Source organism: Ceratotherium simum, chromosome 3 (genome assembly GCF_057802395.1).
Source record: "Ceratotherium simum simum isolate JZ-2026a chromosome 3, ASM5780239v1, whole genome shotgun sequence".
NCBI classification, from domain to species: domain Eukaryota; kingdom Metazoa; phylum Chordata; class Mammalia; order Perissodactyla; family Rhinocerotidae; genus Ceratotherium; species Ceratotherium simum.
Genome location: NC_141902.1, coordinates 87,965,800 through 87,988,376, shown reverse-complemented (window position 1 = coordinate 87,988,376; position 22,577 = coordinate 87,965,800). Strand labels below are relative to the sequence as shown.

At 44.3% G+C, this 22,577-nt stretch overlaps 1 protein-coding gene and 1 non-coding gene across 2 annotated transcripts in view; both read left to right on the top strand.

Moving 5' to 3' along the window:
• SLCO3A1 (solute carrier organic anion transporter family member 3A1) overlaps positions 1–6,400 on the top strand; it is a 294,020-nt gene extending 287,620 nt beyond the window's left edge. The window contains exon 11 of the mRNA XM_004431917.3: positions 5,727–6,400. Coding sequence (XP_004431974.1) covers positions 5,727–5,809 — 83 coding nt within the window. The 3' untranslated portion in view covers positions 5,810–6,400. The remainder of the gene's footprint in view (positions 1–5,726) is intronic.
• A 7,327-nt stretch (positions 6,401–13,727) lies between these two features.
• On the top strand, positions 13,728–13,834 carry LOC147917678 (U6 spliceosomal RNA). The gene has a single exon (XR_015551822.1). It is a non-coding gene; the product is annotated as a U6 spliceosomal RNA (small nuclear RNA).
• Positions 13,835–22,577: the final 8,743 nt, after the last annotated feature.

Below are 22,577 nucleotides of genomic sequence, written 5' to 3'. Positions count from 1 at the left end.
CAAAGTGAATGTGAAAGTTCTCTCTCTTCTACTACAAACTCCTCCACCATCTTAGGTGAACATGCCCAGGGATGGATGAAAAAGGCTCCCTCTGCTGCAACTTTTGACAGAGTTTTGTGACTCCTTCACATAAACCAAGAAATTTTTTACCAATATTGTTCCTGCAAATGAAGTAAACACATTTTGTAAAAGTATCCTTCTCTATGAGGGGCGGCTTTGCTGTTTTCCTTCAGCCAAGGCTGTGCACTGTCAGGAAGATGGGCAGCTTTGCTGCCTTCTTCACACCTCCACAGAGCAAGGCTGTGAAGCTCCAAGGCACCCTGGGGACAATGCCACTCCAGAAGGCCACAGCATGCGGGCTTTCCACACAGCTAACAAAGGAGCGAGAGAGCCCTCCTCTCATGGTCCCCCTCTAAGGAGTTTGCTAGTAGCACTTAACAAACAAAATAATTAGGGGAAACCAAGAGCTTCTAAGGAGTCCTTTGACAGGCCTCCTAATGTCTTCCAAGCAGGAAGGAGTGTGCTTCTCCATCGACATCGCTTCTTTCTCACCACCTTGCAGTGGAATAGTTTCCTCTAGTGATGGTTTTTAAAGTTTGGTTTAGTTACATCTATACATTCAAATTCCTGATTCCACTTCCCTGTCTCCAGTAATGACCACAGCTTCCCCTCCCTCAGGCACGGCAAGATTTCCCCTCCCTTCCTGTTGTAAAGCACGCGGGCTTGAGGTGACCCGCAGAAAGGGTCCATACAAGGGCAACCAGCCAGTCCCTTGGATGAGAGCCACACCACACCTGCGGAATTTTCTCAGGAAAAAGATTGTGCCATGGTTGCTAATAGATTATCTTCCACACTTCCAGAGGAGGCCATTCGTTGAGGAATGTGTAAAATGGAAAAATATATATATCTTCACAGAGGGGTGGAAAAGTAGTTGTGGGCTCCCCGTGGGCCTGCAAGACTGGTTTTCTTGCTGCCTGCTGCTCAGGTCCTGGCACGTGTGGTTTCTTCTCCACGCAGTCAGGCCTACCAGACCTGTCTTCTAAGCCCTGCTTGGGAGTCCTGAAAGCACTCCTCAGCAGTGTTAAGCAATAAAGGTCAACGTGTAGAAATCATTGCGGCTGATCACACAGTCAAGGGCAGAAGGAGAAGGACAGGATAAACTTCTGTTCCAGTTTGATGGAGTTATGCTCTATTTTATTGTTGTTTGTGTATTTGGTTTGGTTTGGTTTAGATGTGGGGAGAAAACCAGGTGAGCGCTTTTTCAGTCCAACAGACAGAATATTTGCTGTCTTGTGCTGTTTTTACCTGTTTTGATGGCTTGGAAGAACCAGACATTTGTCCAGAAGCCAGGAGAAGGTGCCAGACACATAGTAGAGGCTTGATTGCTCCACTGAGCTCACACCACTGCCCTCTCATCAGCCTCCTCTCAACCATGATCTGTGTTTCCCTTTAGATTAGAATCCAGGTCAAACACCTACAAGGTGCCGTATTCTCCAAGAGAGAGTGCCAGTGAAATTAAATTCAGCCTGAAAAGTTAGTGGGGGACATATAGTCCTTATCCTCCTCTCTCTGCCCTTCCTTCCTTGTTCATTATACCCACCTCTCCCAACTCAGTCCAATTTTTGAGTTCTGAGCAGCTGCGAGGACCTATCTCTTAGGGCAACTGGCCCTAAATGTCAGCCTTTGGACCCAGCCCCTCTAGGGTATTATGGTTGCTCAAGAATAAATTGGTAAAACAGAAGAATCGCTAACTGGTGGAATATGCAAGAAATATCTTTGTTCAGATGACATGGGGCCTGTTGCCTAGGATAACATGTAGACTCTACACTGCACACAGCCACCCACCCATGCCTCCCCTTTCTCACATTTGTAGGCAACCTCACAGTGCTTGGTTATCATGGCAAAAGGACATGAGTTAAAAAGCCTAAAATGGGAAATTCAGAAAAGCAAACGTCTCCTGTATCAGAAATCTGTGACTGTCGTGGAGACAGGGACAGAACTCATACTTCTCAGAGACCACCCACATGGCAGCATGATTTTCCTTTGCGGGGATAGTGTCATTTGGGGGTACATTGTAGGAGCTTGACATTTTCTAAACATATTTATTCACTCATTTCTTTATTAAAATTTTGGCAATGTGCCAGGCCCTGGACCAGATACAAAGGTGAAAAAGTCATGGTCCTGTCCTCCAAGAGCTCACAGCTCAATGAGCCAGACAGACCTGAACACAAAAGCAATAGAATGATAATATTAGGAGCTGGGTCAGTCTGTCTGTCTGGGTGCAAGTAGGGCTGATTCATGGTTGTGGTAAGTTCTTTCTCATGGCCCTGAGAATCAGGAAGGCTTCAGAGAGCTGGTGGTCTAGAAACCAAGAACTAGAGAGCAGTTCACAAAATTTCTGTAAAGAGCTAAGTGGCAAACGTTTTAGGCTTTGAGGACCATATGGTCTCTGTTGCAACTACTCAACTCTTGCAGCATGAACCAGCCCTAGACAATGTAGGGCTGCAGTGGGCTGTGTTCTAATAAAGCTTTATTTACCAAGAAAGGCCATGGTTGGATTTGGCTGAGGGCCATAGTGTGCTGATCTCTGTTCTGCAGCACAGGCTGAGGTCTGAAGCAGCCCAGCATGTATGGGGGGCTCGAGCAGTTGAGGCTCGTATAGCACTTGCTGAGTCATGTGTTGGAAGGATCCTTTAGCCAGGTGTCCATCAACGCTGACGTTCCTGACTGCAGGAATCTAATTCAGGTATCCCATTTTCCAAGAATGAGGTAAGTACCCCATTATTGTCAAGTACCCCATTATTGTCAGAGTTTATAATTGAAGGCAACATTATCTTCCTCTTGTGAAATGAGGGGAATTTGAACTATACAAGCTGCAGCCCCTTTAAGCTCTGAGATGCATTTTGTAGTTCCACCAGCGTAATCATCCTTTTCCCTTAAGTGATAGAAATGGGCATGGGTGGTGAAAATGTAGGAACTAGATAAAAGAGTGAATCCAGAGACTGAATAGTATTTCAAATCCCTTCCCTCTTTCCCACCAACACAAAACATTGGCAGTATAAGGCTAATAGATAAGCCAGGTGGAATAATTGGTAAGCACTAATAATGACTAACAATAATTGTAGTTAACGTTTACCAAGCACTTACTATGAACCAGCTTATTACATGTATTATCTCATTTAGTCTCAATAATAGCCCTGTGAGGCAGAAACTTACCAGCATCAGTTTACAGGCGAGGAAAGCGAAGCTTGGGAGCGTTCCAGAATTGGCTCAAGATCACAAAGCAGAGTGGGATTCAAACCCAGGTCTATGAATCTAAAGCCCATGTTCTTAGCGTTTATGGCTACTCACTCCCTCCTGGGCAAGGCGTAAGAGACCCCCTCCCCATCTGTAGGGACTGCTTCATCAGGAAGACTCCAGCTCAGATGGACTATGGGATCCCATACACTCTCACATGCTCCCTAATGTAACAACCAGGACATCATGACAGTTATATGATGGGGATGTCCTTTCTTCCTGTGTTATTCCTGGTCTTAACCACAGAGTCCAGTGATCAGTTTATATGGGTATTCTACCAGAAGCAGACAGGTAAGAGGAAACAGGCAATTCCTCCATCCTAAGGCACTCTGAAATGCACCTTCAAAGCACTGAGATGCCAGGGAGGCACTCCTCAGTGCTGGTCATCGGCTCCAGTGGGGAGACCCCAGACACCTCTCCCGCCTGGCACCACTGCATCCGCAGCATCGACCTGGAGCTTGGCTCCGGCCCAGGGCCTTCAGACACATCAACGCTGGTCACTCTTTGGATATGTCTTACTCTATTATCAGATGCTAGGCTTTTAGGAACAGAGTTTCTAGACATTTCTATTTTTGTATTAATGACTCAGGCCAGCAATCAGTAGGTGATGATTAACATAAATTCCGAACTTTTCCATAGGATAAAGTGATTATATTATTTTGCTATGAGCAAATGGAACAACATAGTAAGTTTTCTGGAGGTTTAACTTTGTGTAGGTTGAGATTTTGCCATCCCATTAAATCCCTCAAAACAATGTTTTTCTTAAATTCATGCTAACTTAGTAGAAGATAGCTCTCATGGAGATGTGTTTGTCAACACTGTTTGATTTTGTAATCTAAGGCCATAAAATGAACTGGCAATATGCAACGTAGGAAGTCTCATTACAAGAGGAACCCAACTAACACATAAATTGTGCTCTGGTCCAGCTCCTTTAAGGAAGGAAGGGGTTAGGGTGCTCAAGTTTATTAAGAGCCTGCTACCCACGTGCCAGGGGCCATAAAGGGATGATCCCAAGTAATGCTCCCAGCAGCTTTCTCACACCAGCCCTATAAAGTAAGTATAATTTTTTCTACTTTACAGATCAGAAAACTAAAGCTCAGTAAACCCAAGCTTCCCGAGGTCACACAGCTAGTTAGAAAAGTCAGCAGAAGCCAATGCCATGTCTGTCTGACTCCTGAACCCATACTCTTTCCACTACACCACATAGCCACCAAAGTGAGAAGACAGAGATGGCTTCTTAGGAAGCTTCGATGAGGCCAGCAGGGCATCTATTACAGGGAAAACCCCCACGGAAGTCTATAGTTTCATAAAGAAATGAGCCAAGAGCTAGAGGTGAGAACCTCTGCAAAATTTAGCCTATGGGCACAGGAAACTAAAATGAGAAAAACTCTTTTTTACTTGCATAATGAAACATTGGAGACGTTTAAAAACATTCCTCTTTCCTCCTTCTGTCTTCGCCACATCAGAAGTTTTCCTCTGCCTTATTTATTCTGCACGCAAGAACTAAACCCAGCTCTCTTGCTTCTATCCCACTCTCCCCAACTCCCTGCCCCAAGGCTTCCAACAGAACCCCAAGACTACAAGAACTTGAGTCTTGGGAAAGATGAGGGAGGATGCTCCAAATTGCCCAGAACCTGTGGGCTGCTGCTTCTATAAGTCAGAGCTCAGCTGCAAAATCCCAAGGAAAGGAATGACATTTCCAAACTGTCACCTTTTGTACCACTGGGTCAGAGTCTAAAGAGGACAAGTAAATGAGGGGGGACTTGTATGGCCCCCTGTGCCTATCATTGAACAGGAAAGCTGCATGTCACAGTCAATGAGACCTACACAGCTTGTAAATCATCACAGGGACTAGCTGAGTTCTTAATGTCTTTTAAATGAAGCCACAGCATCTATTTTGGAAGCGTAGCATACGCTTAAAAACCTTGCTCCAACGAGGAGATTGTTTCACTCAGCATGCCGTAAAGATCTGTGGCTAAAGGAGAAACAAACTGGTTCAGAATGCTGGAGGAGAGAGCGTGATATTTCGACGCGGGAGGTTTTCTCTGGCACTCAGCCACCTCTTCAATAGAGACTACGGTGACACTTCGAGTTCTAGGACATGAGGTCTGTCACTGGTGATTTATATAAGGATAAGTTAGTGACTGGAATACATCTTTAGAAGAAATATCCACATGGGTGTTGGTATAGTTACATAAATAAATATGCGTCTTGGAAAGATGTGGCTTTCAAAAAGGTCTTTGGGCTTGGAATCTGGTTCCTTGGGGTTACATGGAGCAAAACTCAGCATTTTACTGGTATGACTCCCTGCTCTTTTCTGTTCCGCTGGAAAGCCATGATACTATTACATAAGCCTAAAAAAGAAGTAGGAAAACCAGAAAAGACCGATTTCTTTTTCCTCTTGGCTCTTCTTCCCTCCTCCCCTTTAGGCACAGAGTACCAAGACATTGAGACTGAGAAAACCTGCCCCGAGTCACATTCACCTTCAGAAGACTCCTTTGTGAGAAGCTGAGGGTCTGGCCCTCTTCCTCTGCCTGCAGAGAACAGCCCGCCACCGCCCACAGACCTCGCGGGCCTGACTTAGTGAGCTCTGCCTGCATAAGAACTCAAGGGTCCCTGTGTGGATTCTCTGGCCAGTGTGTGGTCCTTTGAGGCCCCAAGCACAGGCCTGTGATGAGGACTAAGGAGGTGGCTGTGGTCAGGAGTCCTCCCAACCCTCGGAGTAGGCATTTTTCCTGGGTCACTAAAGAGTAATATTGACCTGGTGTGCAAATTCCCTTCGGCCATCCCTCCTTTGGCTCCTGTGGGGTTGGCCTGCTGACATGCTTTAGAAAACCCCGTCTTAGGGAATGCTTCTCTGACTGACTGAGGGCTCCAACACGTCATCTGAAATCAGCCGAGGCTGGATTTTATTAGGAGAGTTTAAAAATCACCCTGCTTCACAGAATGGAGGGGGAAAAAGCACATACTCAATAGATTTTGAGTGTGGTATTCTGTATTTTTGCAGCTTATATTTTCCAGATGAGCAGTTTAGAAATATATGATGTAAAGTACATACTGTACGTTTGCTGAAAATTATATTAAAAGCACTATTTTAATTCTTTCTCTGTCTCATGCTGTAATCTCTATTATCTTTCTTGTGTCTGGGTAGAATAATCCTAAAAGATTCTTTAGAAGAGTGTTTCTGGCTGTGTGTGCTCTATATTTACGGGCTTTGAATTGTTCAAAGGAGCATGGTCTTTGGAGCCAAAACAGACCTGGGTTCAAATCCTTCCCCCAGCACTTGCTGCTGGTGTGACATTGAGGAAGTGATCTGACTCCTCTGAGCCCCAGTTTCATCATCTGTAAAATGGGAATGTTGACGCCTGCTTTATACAATTGTAGTAAGACTTGGGATCACGTGTGAAGGCACCAAGCACAGTGTCTAGCATAGAATGGGCACTTGATAAATGGTAATTGTTCATTGCTACCCAGCCTCTGGCTGGAATTAGATGCTCCACAGCACTGATAGAGTTTCTGTTGATACATTCCGTAGTCCTGCACTGTTACTGTCTGGTTTTCCTTTCTGATTCTCCCACTGTCTGTAAACCGTTGGGGGAACAGAGAATGGCTGCCTCTCAGGGTATCTGCCTAGTATAGTATGTGACACTTGGTGGATGACCAATATACAATTGAGTGAATGAATGATGAACCAACAGCCTCAGACGTATCAGCCTGTCGGGCTTTGACTTCAGTCCCACTCCTCAGAGGCAACAGCAGCATTTGCCTTCCCTTCTCTAAGTCCATAGACCCTCCCACAAGCCTCGCCATGGATGGAGTTCCGGTCACCTTCCCAGTCCTTGCCAGGCCTCTTCCTAATTGGCTAGCTTCTCCTGCACTTCCTTAGTCCACTAGACTCCTTCCTCATATGGACAGGTCGGTCAGGTAGATGCCTGTCACTGACATGCACTTAGCGTCCCCACTACATTCATTACATCCCTGGCCAGACTGGAGCTCCGAGAACTGATGCTTGCACTTTGTCTTCTGAACAAAAGACCCATAACGGCCCCACTCCTCTTGTGGGGCTAGCCACGTTCTTCGTATCCCCGTCCATCCTGGATCTCGCCCTCTTCAGCCCCAACATTGTTTGCAGTTGAGCTCACCTGAAATCAAAGTTTGTCAACCTAATTTTACTTGAAGACTCCCCCTCCCTCAGCCTTGCATTGTCTCTTCCCTCTGGAGTCAATGGAGTTAGGAAAGGGTGTGCTTGGGCTAGTTACCTTCTCTGAGGTCCTATTACCCGGCCCGTTGGTGCTTCTTTTTTAGCCTGGCCTTGTTATTTATGTCAGTGTTTATTTTTTGCAAAGCAACATGATTTATTCTCTGTGGCATAAAAGTCTCAAGAAAATGCAATTTCAACATTCTCTGTCCTGATGTGAAAAGACGCTGAAGTGGCTGAAAAAGTGGTTAGTGGTTCCTCGCGGGAGCTGGGCTTCATTTACACTGGAAATTCAGTTGGAGGCAGAAGAAGGAAGCAGGGAAGGGTATTGCTTACGGTGTCCATGCTTTCAGTCCAAAGTTTCACATTTGTTTTTCATGTGCAGTTCAATTTCTTTTCTCTTGCTACCTTTTCCCCCGTAAAGGTGGTCAATTTATAGAAAACTTACTCTCCCTCCATTTTATCTTAGCTTCACAAAGACGTATTAGTTCTTATTTGGAATCAAGAGATTCATCCGTCAATATTCAAGCAGGTCCGTGAGAGAGCTGTTCACACAGATTGTTCAAGCAACTGAGGGAGAATAGACAGCTTACACTCCAGTGCCATCTCTTCCCAGTGACCTATCAGCTACCAAGGGCCACCAGGGCTTTGAACTACATATGCATTTTGTCCTTCTTGATCCAGATCTGAAAATCCAACTTGACCTCTTTCTCAGTCTCTGTGAAAGAGCTAGTCGTGCACCCAAGCATTTGGCTCAACCAGAATAGAAACGGGATCTTTCTGTGGCCTCGAATCAGAACCACTAGCACATTCACTCCACAAAGAGCTGCTTATTTTTTTTCCTTTTAGGCTTTGTTACTTCAGGAACTACTGCTATCGAACTGTTTCCATAACTCCGCAGAGAAATGTCTATAGTTAGTGCACAGGGCAGAGACTAGCTTTTGTTTTCCATAAGCACTTGAAAAAGGGTCTTACACTTCCTGAATTCTAGTGTTCCCAGGTATGAAATGCACAAACGTGTAGTTATTGGATCCCCACAGGAGGGCTTTTCAGATCTTTGTGAGTGTTTCAATGGGCAGTCTCACTTCTGTGTCCTCATTAGGGAATTATGGGTGAGATCAAGAAGGCAATTAAGCCTGAACACAAAGGCAGGGTGACAAATGCATGAGTTCAGTTGACCAGCAATATAGAGAACAGCCTCAGGGACTCAAATTTGACATGGCAGAAGCCACCAGCCTCCTTTGGAAAGAGGGCATTTTCCTATGAGGCTCCTCCACGTCACCTGTCACTGAGAACTTGGCCACAATCCACAGGTGCAACTGGAACATCTTCCCAGTGAGATGGACGTGGGAAGCCTCTGTCCTCAGGCTTCACACCTCCAGCTTAGCAACGAGCTCCTTTCTTATTACGCCAGATGCTTCACTCACCCCCATGCCTACTCTTCAGTTTCTCTGGGGAATTTTTCTGTATTGAGGCAACTATATTTTCCTAGTAAAATCAGTGCTTTATATAGGCAAAAAAAGAGCCCAAAGAAAATGGCCGTTCCTTCAGTTGTTTCTAAAATAATCATTGCCTAGCTCTTCAAGTTTTTTGCAAATGATTAGGCATTACAGTGCAATGCTAGGAAAGCAGACATATGTCTTGAGCAGGACCTTGAAGATAAGATTTTATTTAAATGGCAACTGTCCCTGTGAACGTGACCCTTGAAGGAGCATATCAGTCAATCATTTCTTCAGTTGGTGTCAGCGGGTCAATCCCCAAAAAATCACCAAGGCAGCTACTGGGGAGGAGAGATACAGAACTCAGACCCATGCTGGGATGAGGACAGGACTTAAATAGTTGGCAGCCCTCACTCCAACTCGGTCCCGCCCTCTACTTCATGGCATCCTACCATTCTTGGGAATATGAGCGTTGGGGGAGATGGTTAGTGGTTCCTCCATTCATTCCTGACTTCAAACTGATGTATGTTAGGTTTAAAGCAAAGCCATGATTTTTAGTTGAGACAGACAGGACTCTGTGAGGTCCTCTGCACATAGTAGGCACTGCATAGCTCGGGGCAGTAGGAGAACAGGAGGGATGGGTGGAAAGAGCAGGTACCAAGTTTGCATCTCAGCTCAGCTGCTTATTAGCCTTGCCAGGTTAGCAAGTCAAGTCAGCACTCCGAACCTCGTCTCTATGTGGCTCTAAGATGGGGAGGTTTCAGCCTGCCTGGCAGAGACATCATGAGAATTCAGTGTACGCCCAGCCCAGCGGCAGTCCCTGGTGGGGCTCAAGAAGTAATGAGTTTCATTGAGAAGTCTTATCCTCAGCCATATAAATACAAAGGAGCTTCTGTTTACCAATATTTGCTGTCACTCTGTTCTTTAGAAACCCTCTTTCCTGCTGGGGAGCTGCTACCTTAATGACTTCTCAGTCAATTCCTTAATTTTTGAGTCATTTTTACTTATGAAAACAGCTTTGCTTCACTCATTAAGACCGGTCCTGATCATTTGAGAACTTCAGGCACTTATTCCATTCAGGCCTTCCTCGACAAGGGCAGGCCAGACCTATGGCTCTGGGGGCCTGGAGGGAAGGAAAGCAGGGTCTGCTCTCTCCCACCGCCTTCCTCTTCCCTCCCTGAACTCGGCTCCAGACTGAGATGTGGAAGCTGAGAAAGAGGCGTGGTTTGCTTATCAGACTGCCCGTGGCTAAGCTTGCTCCCATCACTGGGCATCACTGCTGACCGAGCCCCTTCTGGAAAGTACTGGTGTGGAGGCAGGCAGGCCCCAGTAAGCCCAGCCAATGGAAGGATTCCATCCCAAGGAGCTCCCCTGCGCTCTGTGGCTCCCTTTCAAGAAGCAGCTCTACCTTCTGGCAGATCCCCATTTGCCAGCCCTGGGCGTCATTCCCCTGCAGTAAGCACCTCTTTCCCCACAGTGGGTTAGTTCCCGAAAACCTACAGCCGTTAACTTCACCTTCCCTCCCAGCCTGCCTGAGGGAGGAGCAGGGCCATATCCCCGCCTCTCTGTAAAGGTTGCTTCCTAGGGCTATCCTTTCCTCCCTCCTCTACACCCTACTCCTCCCACACCTCTGCCCTGCCTGCTCTGATGGTGACAGGACAGGTCAGCAAGACCAGGCACCCAGTGTGCAGGACGTCAGCCTCCCCTTCTTAATATAACCCTGAACTGTACGAGCAATTGCTTTGGGGATCCCTTTTCCTCAATTTTGGAGCAGAAAAGCAGTCAATGCCTCTATTCATAAACATCACTTCTCCTGCAAAATGGTGACCCACCCTCTTCTGCAGCCCTTTGTGTGTGAGGGCAGGGGGCTCACACGGGATATGGCAACAGAAGAAGAGTTGGCAGTGCCGGTTTTTCTGAAGAGAGAAAAACCCAAAAGATGTCCCCTGACATGGCACACCACCAAAATATGCTGCTATCATCAAAAGAGGAAGGCCAGCAACAGGTGGCACTGAGACAGGAGGCTCCCTCAGGAGAAGTCTCCCAATCCCTCATGAGGAACAGCCGCCTTGTGCCTGAGCCTTCAGCACCTCCTGGCCTTCAGGCAGTTAATTATTCATAGTAGGCTTCACACTTAATCAAAGAGTATGGATTCAGGGCCTGGTATGGAGCCCTGTACCCTGTGAGGCCTTGTGGAGAGATCCAAGCAAACTCTGTACTCAATAGATTTACAGTCTAGATTGAGGAAAAGCAAGCTTCCATGTGATAAAAAGACCTCTATGCTACACTCTACACTCAGGTGCTCCTATCAAGAGACAGAGTCATGAGAGCAATGGGAATTGGGAGAGGAGAGGATCCCTAAGCAGCCAGATGAAGCATTCTCAAGGAGGTGGGGCGGGCAAAGGCCTCAAAGGCTCCGGGTATGATTGTTTGCCCTGTCTGTGGGAAAGGGTTTCTGGAAGGAGGTAGGCAGTGGTTGCAGAAGTAAAATCTCTATGAACAGACACAAGGATAACGATAACAACGTACAAAGCACCGGGCTGAATGCTTTACAAGAAAGAATTACAAGGATAACGATAACAACGTATAAAGCACTGGGCTGCTTCCTCATTTAAACCTTGCAAACACCCTGTGAAATAAGAATCATTTCATTCTAGCCTATTGGCCTGCATTGTTTGAATCTTGGTTCCTCTACCTGCCATCTAAATGACCATGCTTTCTTCCTCAAAAAGGTAAAGGTGATCATGCCCATTTTATAGGAAGATTGTAGAGATTCAATGCGGTAATGTATATAAGGCACTTAGCACTGTGCCTGCCTAGAAAGTGTCCAAGGAGGATAAGGGCTCTTCCTCCACCTGAGTACATAGGAAACGTTTTCTCATATGGCCAGGTCATCTGACGAGGATTAAATTTCTAACAGAGCTAACTTGCATGGGTAAATAATTATAACAGCAATTATCTCCCTGAGGACAACTATTTGCCTTCAGCGTTTGCACCCACTGAAATTACATGCATAAGAAGCAGAGTCACCCATTGGCAGATAAACGTAATTAAATTGGAAGAATGATAATCCAATGGCTGATTGGATTAATAAAAGAAATTTGTTCCCCAGAGGTATTTCAGAAATGCTTCTCTCCAAGCTGGATCATATTTTTTAAAAGCTTGTACTCTGAATTCAAATTATGTATTAATTCCTTTCCAAAAATCAGCATGCAACCAACCTTATAAACACCGTGTCCTTCCGAGAAGCTATGGCTATGATGGTTTCATAAAAGTGCACACACAGACTTCTTGATCTTTGTATAAGAATAGATCTACAGAAGACGTAGTATTTTGTGGTCAAGTCAATTTAGCAAATAATTTCAACAGAAAAATCTGTTACCTGGTTTGAGAATTTTATTTTAAATGGTGCCAAAGAATGTAATATAATATGGTCACTTCACAAATTTAGATAATTTTTTGACCTTATACTCCCTAAGTTATCTAATGGTCATATACAGATTTATCTCAAAATAGCTTTAAAAATTGAGTTTATAAACTCTATATTTAATTCTCATGAATTCCACAACAAACTAGTAATGATTAGTGGGGTCCAAATTTATTGACCCTGAGTGATAAGGGATTTCTCCTTTTCCTTTCTGGAGATGTCCAATACTCTAATTGTTCTTATACTTCTGAACACAGGTCTAAGTTTTCATTTCTAAATCTTTGTCCACTGTTTATCACTCCTAAAGTCTCAAGATCTTTGGTATCTGTTAGTTACATGAATTTATATACAGCTTTTCACTTACGAGTTTTGGTGGCAGTCCACATTGGCGTACTTCTTAGGTGCTTGAAATACTTCTGTGAGGTAGAGATAAGAAAGGCACAAAACTTTACTTTACCACCTGAAAAATCCAGAAGAGGAAAGGTGTCTTTCTCAGTAGTGCTTACTTCACTCCTGCCACCAAGGAAGATAAAACCATCTGGTTATTGAGTTCCAAGCAGGTGGCCGGAGAGAGCCACAGCTTTTACTGGCCTGTAAGAGCATTTCAATCATTTTCACATTTTCACTCACGAAAAAGAAATTTTCATACAAAGCTATTGCAGAAGCAAAAATGGGTACATTCAACATCTACTGCACACTTGAAAATGCCCTCAGAGTCTAGATCATGATTAGCTTTGAGAATTTCAAGCTGCATTGAAATGTACCCTTAAATCATAAACAAGTTCATTAATTATCTAACCTGATAAGACTAAAGCTAAAGTACAACCAAAGTGGCACTATGTTCACCTCTTTGGAAGGCCATTTAACGATCTCTAAATGTTTACCTGAAACTGAAACTCATGGTATTAGAAAGATTCTCGTATCGTCTTTCTTCTTTTTTTTAATATAAGGTCATCTTTTCTAGAGACTAGTGTGAAAGGATGGCTCATCTTGGTGATTAGACCATCAGTAGTTGTGCATATATATTAGTAATGGGGTGAGTGGACGCTTCTCTACCTTGTAGTCTCAGATTCATGGTCATCTCTTAACGTGTAGAAATCTGCACATCCTTCTATCTGGGGCATACTGGGTGTAGAGACATAGTTGTGTTGCTTGAGTACTGATGAATATAAATTTCCTACCTGCTTAGCTTTCAAATTTCTAAAAAAGCAAAATGCAAAGTCATAGCTATGGAAAAGGCTGTACTCAGCCCAGTTCATTTACAAAGTTTTTATTATTTCATATTGATAATAATCACAACAACAATGATGATGAGGCTGTCTCATTCATGAGAGCAGCACACATAATCTATAAAAATGCCTAACAGGTGCTCGCTTCGGCAGCACATATACTAAAATTGGAACGATACAGAGAAGATTAGCACGGCCCTTGCGCAAGGATGACATGCAAATTCGTGAAGCGTTCCATATTTTTACGTTGATGGACAAACAAAAATGTACAACCCAAAATTTCACAATGTTATAAACTATTAAAACATCAATAAAAAAAGATAAAATGAAAATACTGAAAGTAAACATCAGATAATATTTCTGTATATGTAGGCAGTAGAAGTCATGACATCCCAAGATAAATGTAAATAAAACATAAACAGATTTGGTAAACTTAAAAAAAAATGCCTAACAGAAATGGGCATTAAAAAACAAAAGTGAAACCATCTTCAAAGACGAAGGTAATAACTTGAAAAATAGACAGTATTTACCACATTTCAAGATTGGATGACTAAATACTTGGAAAATGTGATTTCTCCCCAAATGATTTCAATGTAATCCCCAAGAAAATCTCAATAGGAGTTTCTATGGAAATTCACAAACTGATTACAAAATTCAAATGGAAGTGCTCAAGGATAGCCATGGTTATTCTGAAAATAAAAACAAAAGAGAACAATAAATGAGGAGTAGTTCTTTCAAAAATCAACATGTTAATTAAGCTCTAGTACTTAAAAAGGTGTGGCATTCGCTCAGGACCAGATGAATAGATCAAAGGCTCAGAATAGCATCCATAAACAGACACTTATGAGGAGTTAGAATATGTTAAACGAGAGCATTTCAAATTACTGGGAAAACACTGGACTATTCAACTAATGGTTTGGGGAGAAAAATTTAGAAATGAATTTGATTCATTGCCTCTCACCAATGAAAAATATAAATCCTACATGCTTTACATGGCTAAAAGTGTTTAAAAACTATAAAGATTTAGGAAAAACAGGAGAATACATATATGGTTGGGGGATTTTCTAAAAAGATCCAAAATACAAAAATCCATAAATAAAAGGATAGATTTGACCATTGCAAAATTAAAATATCTGTATAATCTAAAACAGTATATACAAAATCTAAAGAGAAGAGAATATTTGAAATATCTATAAATGACAAAGAATTACTGTCAGAATGTATAAATAATCCCTACATATCGACAAGAAAAAGGGAAACACCCAGAGCTGCCGCTTCACACAGCTCCAGGGGCTTCACTGCCATCATCGCCTGTAAACCCGACAGAAAACAGAGTGACTAACATGAATGAGAGGTTCACAGAAGAGGAATCACCTTACTAGTAATCAAGGAATTACTTACTAGTAATCAAGGAAATACCAATCTTTAAAAAATTAAGGACCATTTTTACCTATCGGGATGGTAAAAATTTCTTTGATAATCTCTCGTGTCAGGGCACAAGGTAACTGGTGTTCTCAAATGCTGCTGGAGTGTAAATTGGTGTAGTCATTCCAGTAGACAATTTGGCAATGTATATTAAAACTTTAAATATTCATATGGTGAGATCCAGAAATTACATTTCTCAACACCTACCCTAAATAAAGGGGTGGGGTGAGGACAGAGGAAGGAGGTGCCATGGCTTGACAGGATTTGGGTCTTCAGGGTCCTTGGTGATCAAGAATTGAGTTCCTGGCCACCCTCTCATCTTTTCCCCATCATGACCTACATAAAGAGCATGGTTGGACACTCAGCTTCAATTCCTTTTAGCTGACATCCCTGTTATAACCGCACTGTCTCCCTTGATTTAAATCCCGCTTATCCTTCAACATTAAGCACAAATATTATAGAGAACCATGGTGCTCTCTAGGATTAGCTCATTAAGCTTGGCTTTTTGCCAATGGTTCAATGTCTAGTTGACATAATAGTTCCCATGTGATGTCTTACACATCCCAGTTATCCCCAGAATGATCATATTAAAGCACCTTTCAAACCCAGATTGGCCCTCCACTGGGGTCTCACAGGCAGGAGCTGGGCTAGGGAAGGCTTAATGCCCCAGCAAGCTCAGTGGTCAGTCAGTGGAGCTCCCGCTGATCCACATTCCCCCCACTACTCCTTGACCAGGAGTGATAGTTTCCCACTAGATCCCACAACCCTTTGCTCTCACAGCACTTATACTCATTGTATTAATCATGTTTAGGTCCATATGTTATAATCCTCTATTGAGATATATTCCTTACAGACAATATCTATGTCTTGTTTAATGCTCTAGCCCTGACAGTGCTTAAGATAATACCTTACACACACAAAAGTACATTAAATACTTTTAATGCATTAAGTGAATTTCCTTTCCAGTAGCCTAAAAAGGTAGGTTACATTGCCAGGGGGAAGATCTCATGTCCAGAGCCATTCTAACCATACACATCTTCTATGACTGACCAAATCTCTCCTAAGATTACATGAGGAAGACCAGAACTGAAACTATCTTGTTAATCTCCATCTTCTTTTAGCCTAATCAAAATCAGCCATTCTTGACTGATAATGCTTTATGCCTAGATAGGACTTGAGAGTTCCAGAGGGTTTTCTATACTCAATTGGGATCTTTCTTGATTCTCCAACAACCCAGAGAAATAACTGGAGCTCCGAGGGTTAAGCGACTTACCCACGTTACTTGACTGGTAAGTGACAGAGCTGGAATTAAGAGCTTAGTTTGCCTTCCTCCAAGAGTTGAGTATTTTTCCCTCCACCACACTTCTTCTATGTTTGCAGGGAAATCAAGAGTCAATTCCTGATCTGAGGTGCAGGTGGATATGGGACAGGATCGGTACCCAACCCCTGCCTGGGGATACCAAGATTTCATTTACAAGAAGGTTGAATTGCATGGGTCCAGAGAGCCATATAAGATTTCATAGCCGCCAGGGAAATGGTGGACATTGTATCAATTCTTGGGCCATCCTTCTAGGAGACAACTGTGATTTGACCATCTGGCTAGAGTGGAGCCCTTATGTCTAAGGAGGACAGTGGCAGGCAGGGTCTGGGGGACATCTGGGGTTATCAGTCTTCTCTTAGCTCTGGAGTGAGGAATACATGCTCCTCAGCAGACTGGAACATTCAACATAGGCATATTCTGGCTGAGAAACCAACATCATCTCCTCTGGCAACAATCCAAAGCCCTCCTCCCCACTTTGCACAGTTCAGGAACATCCTGAACTTCAGGTTGGAACCCATTTCTGGCTGCAGTGGGTTCTCCTGCCTCTTGGTCCAGTTTCCTCCCTATCCTTTTCCAAGATCTACATTCTCCCAGGATACTCGGAGTATAACCTGAGTTATTTATGCATTCCTGTGAACCTATCCAGTGCAAAGTCTGCAGAATGAGCCACTCTTTCTAGAAGAACGAGGTCAACAGTCTTTTCTCCTACGACTCCGCTGAGGCCCATTTACAGAGATTAAGGTCAACTCACCTTGAACACTGAGAAAGTGTGCTTCCCTCTCCTCCAGAGGTTCTGCTGGATGTTGGCCAGCATGGTGGAGTTGAGGTCACTTCACCTTAGGTTAGGCAGACCTAGGCTACTGTCCCCTGAACTTACTGTATGTACAACTCTCCAGACCCTCAAGGCAGACCCCAAGGATTGCTCCGAAATGCACCCCCTCCTGGCATATGAAACCACAGCCTCATCTGAAAAAAGCCCAATTACCCACTAGAGTAAACCAGGTGCAGCCTGAGGCAGTTTTCAAAAATTAAGCAGGACAATTTCTCATTATGCCAGAAGGCAAGATCGAGTGACCTGCAGTGCAGGGAGCCACTGCTGTTTTTCCTCACTCGTACTGCTCTACCCTAAAACTGCAGATTATCTCAGAGGGCAGCTGAGAAATAAAAATAGCAGCTGTTATTTACTGAGGCCCAATTATGCGGCAGGCACTGTCCTAGGTGCTTTATATGTGTCCCCACAATCAATTTTATAAGGTAGGTACAATTATTTCATTTTGCAGAAAAGGAAAGAGGTTCTCTAACTTCCTGCTAAGAATGGGTGGAGCTGGGGTCCCAGCCCCCGCCTCTGTGACTTCTTTCTCCTCTAGAGGACACTGGCCTCTCCTTTTCTAGTGTCAGTTGGAAGAATGACATCAGTTAACGGTTTTAATGGAACGGTGGACTATGGGGATGGATAAAACTCTTTAGGTTCTTCCTGGAAAACTTTCTATTCTAGTATGGCTGGGACAACCAGCCCTTGGGAGGGTCCGGTAACATTGTCCACACAAGCCGTCATGTTGCTGACCCTCTACGGGCTCTGTTGGGATAGGATGCCCTGTTAGTCCTGGGATGTCCGTGTCATGAAGTGATTCAGATTTCACAGAGATTATGACATATGAGACAGCTGCTGGAGGAGCAGGAAAAGCCCCTGGCTGACTGCACACCCTGAGGCTTCCCGAGACAGGCTTGTTTACACTTAGTATCAAGGTCAGAAATGGTGGTGGTGAGAGCGGTGTGGAGACTAGAAGTGTCAGCAAAAACACACCACTAATTGAAACTGGCCACACCCAGGGAAATGCCATTCTCCAGACTCAGGCTGCTTGGGGGTGTGTGTGTGTGTGTGTGTGTGTGTGTGTGCGCGCGCGTGCATGTCAGAGGAGAAAAACGTGGTCAGTAGTAATTGTCTTAGCAGGAGTAGTGGCAAAGGCAAAGTGTTGATCAATAGAACTTCCAGCAATGATGGAAATGCTCTATACTGCACTGGTCAATATGGCAGCCGTCAGCCACATATGGCTTTTGAGCACTCAAAATGTGGCTAGTGCAACTGAGGAACTAAATTTTTAATTTAATTTGATTTTAGTTAACTTAAAATCTAAATGGTCACTTACATCTAGTGGCTACTATCCTGAACATTGCAGGCCTAGAACATCACACTACGCCCCACTGGAAGATGAAGAGGCTGGGAAGTGTAACCTTATCCTGCAGAGTTTCCAAGTTAAAGGGCTGGGGAGTATCCCTGGGCAAGTATTAGTTTGAATTCCTCGGGAAATTGCAGCCACCACCCCTTTTTCTTCTGTAAGAGAAAAGCATCTGCTGCGAGGTATAGAGACTGAAGTAAGGTCAGGGTTACATCCCCCATGTCCCTGTCACTGGAACTCTCCAGAGCTAGCTCTATCTTAGCCACTTCCACTCTCCTCTTCTGAGGAATTTCAGCTGCTGTCTACCATTGCTGCAGGCCCCAGGAAACTTGTGAGACTGTTTCAGGATATTTCGGCCTAAAGCAATGCCAGGCAGCCATTTCTAATTTATTCCTCCCCATGCCATGCTGGCCTCAAGGGGATTCTACAAAGCCTGCCAGCTCCCCAGGCTCCAGTCTAGCTGTAAGACATGACTACTCTTGAATCATCCTTTAACCTACCTGGGGGTTCTGTCATTAATCACCCCACCCTGGAATGACTGACAGGAACTCAAGGCACCTTCTCAGAACCCACATCAGAGTTTATCTCTGTGTCTCACCCACTCTCCTCTCTCTCTTCCGTCTTAGGGGATTTTTATTTAGTGGGGAAAGGGAGAAGAGACATTGCTTCTGACCAGTCACCACCCTTCAATGCCTTGGATTTTGATACCTAAAGATCCAAGCATTTCCAAACTCTTCTCTCTGCTTTTCTGCTCTACCAACACTTTGTTGAAGCAATAGATGCCTCAAAGCTTAGTTAAATGGGGAAGGACTAAAAGGTTTAAAAAATGGGAGTGGGGGGAGTGGATAACTAAAAACGTGTTGTATTTTTAATCCTGCAAAATATTTTTATGCTACCACAGGCATGGAGATTGACCCCAAAGTTCAGAGGGAATCTGCAGCAAGATTTAGAGAGCTTCCTTTTCCCATTCCAACCTCCAGATATCTCATAGCTGAAAAGATATCCATCCACCTTTTCTCGAAAGGTAAAAAAATTAGTGTTGAGAGTCCCTTTCATTATTTGCCCATGCCAAGAGTCTGGCCTTGCATTTGATTTGATTTGAGCCTGGCCACGTTATTTTCTTCAAGGACCTCCCCAGGGTTGCAGTTAGCTAGTACTCACAAAATCCAACGTGAATGCTGATGTGGTGGAGTTCATGGCCAACCAGTGATCGCCAATTCCCTCTGCCCAGTTTTCCTCCTTGCTTCCATCTCCCCAAGATCAAAAGTAGCCATGCTGAGTGTCTGCACTTCAGAGGATGAGGCAAACTGAAATCCCCCTCCTTTCCCATGCCAGGGTAAAATAAGCTCCCTCTGCTTCCAAGGATCATTTCTGTTTCTATAGGTAGCCCCATCTTATGGAAGTTGAAAGGCACCTTCCTGTGGCTGAAGACTCTGTGTGAAGCCAGAATGGAGTATCACGTTCCAATCCCTCCCCCAGAGAAGGAACAATTAGCATTCCCTGTACAGAAGGTCATTTAGGCTAGAACCAGTAGAAATGATAGACCCAGATAGGGCTATAAGCTAATAATCAAGCAGTAAAACATTGAAGAAATACACATTTCCCATTTCTTTCTTGAGTGGGTAGCTTCTTATAGAGGAAAACCATAACAAAACCAGGAAATCAAGAAAATAACTCAGTGGTCATTTTCTGACCACCAAGAGAAGTTCTGTGCTAGGCCTGTCTCTAGGGATGTGCATCTAGCAGGGAGGCTGAGGTCAAAACACAGTTAACTAGAACACAAAGCAAAATGATGGCAAGCCCTTTAAAAACGCCAGATAGGATGGTATCATCATTAGTATACCCTTTACCCTGAGGATTCAGTGAGAGCTAAAATAGAGTCTCAGACAATTTAAACATGTTTCACCTCTCCATGGTGTTGTCATTGACTCCTAACTTCTTTAGCTAATATTTGCTGTGCACAAGATCTATAAACTCTTTGTAAAGTTGGGTGCTTGCTTCTTGACTTCTTAATGGAAGGGTACAAGGAATGTCCATTCTGATCCCAGATAGTGCCACGTTCTCAAGGTGAGGGAGGGGAAGGAGACAGGGCAGGCAGTGCCCACAGGAGCCATGCTTGACTCAGTGCAACGCAAACCAGTGGAAACTGTGATTCCTTCAGCTGGAGGGTAAAACAGGAGGATTACTCCTGTCATGGAGCACCTTCTCCTTGTCATTCTCTGCCTGAAGCTCTTCCTGTATCTTTTCTCATTTGTTTCTCCAAACATCCTGTGAGGTATTACTATATCTATGCGATCGAGTAATGCTTTTGATATATTGATGAATTTTTCTTTTTTTGTATTTACTTTTCTATCTTGGCCCATTTCTCCTTTCAGTCAGGTAGGCCATTTTGTGTTAGTTGCTTTCTGGAAGGAATATGATAACAGAGAGCAGAGAAAAGAGCCATCTCAAAAGCCAAGGCCCTTTGGCAATGGAAATCACTCGAGCTGGAGAGTTGGACTGAGTCATAGAAGTCACTACTTCCCAATCAAAGCCATCCCACCAACTAGAAAAATGTTCCCTAGGCTGGGAAAAGAAGGAGTCAGAAAAGAAGCAATAAGAGAGAGCATGGACATTGAAGGGCCCCTGCAAAAGTGGCCCCATGCCCTTCTCCCTGGGCTGAGCCTGAGCAGGAAGAAAAATCTCAGATTCATTTCTGAGATGTGAGAGCAAGAAGACTTCTGTCTTATATGCTGCGCATTGTGGCAGAGAGGAAGTTCATCCTGAGAACTGGTTACAAGACATGTCATGCAGTGGCATGCTGGAGCTGGCTGGCTAGAGCTGATGGGAAGATTTTGAGGAATTTTATGAGCTAATCGTTAAATCATTGGTAGCTTGAAATCAGCCATCATGGAAGTACTTACACCCTGGAAATTGGCAAAAGCTACAAATCAGGACTTCTCTCTCTCCACCCTTCACTCTCTGCCCCGCATTCCCCCGACCCCCACCCCGAGCTGGTTGTTAAACATTTACCAGCACACCACTGGAGGTAGAAGTAACTTTAGATAGTATCAGAGAATACTTGTGCTCCCAAAAATTGCTGGGAAGGGGCAGAGAAAGCTCCAGATGGAGGGACCCTCCAGACAGGAGACTGTCTCTGGCAACTGCATGGATAGACAACAGAGACCCACACAGCTGGAGGCCAGCTCAGCAGATGCCCAGACTCTGAGGAACAGTTGGGCTCTTGGAATGATGACATTTTTAGACAAATCTCCCAGAATATAAATGCAAACCTGGGGAAAGGGCAAGAAATCCTAAATTATTTGACAGTACATTTCTTCTACCATGCAGAATAGGGACTCAAAATATAAATTAAATTCTTATAGAAAAGTAAAATTACATATATTGTGCACTTGAGTTTGTGAAACTTGTATCTACTCTATTTGTCCAATAAGAAATGTGAGGGTTGGCGGGGTTGCCTCACCCCAGAATCTTGCAGCCTCTGTCTGGCTCACTGATCTGTGCTGTTTTCACCACACGGGGGGATGGCAGAACTGGGGATGGGGGAAGTACCACCTAGAGCTGATTTTGGGAGTAGAGCCCAAGTCAGGTGCAAGACACAAAGATGTAAAAAATTTTCCCAAGTCCCAACCCAAATCAAGAAGTTGTTTCCACACTCCTTACCTAGTGAGGTAATGAAAAAACATTAAACAGAGGGATGAAAGGGCCTCCTTTAGGCTAGTCAGGTTTTGCTGAATAAGTCAGGAGCTGAGTTTGATGGACAGGTGGGAAGGAGAGATTATTAATCCAACTGATGACAGAGGGAGTATAAAGGCAAGAGATCAGTGACCAAGAGAGAGGAATGTGGCCACGGCCCCGTGTGGGAAGAAGGGGCACATTCGATGGGGTCCAAGCAATGCGCTACAGGGTGATCTGTGTGGGGCCTGAGCGTGACTGGAGTCAGCTCTCAATAAGCCTTAGAAGACGATGGATGAATGACACTAGGATGCAAGGGCAAGTGTGTCTCTGCTTACGGCCCAAAGGAAGAACTCACTGGTGGAGCCCCGCCTGCCTCCTCCGAAAGC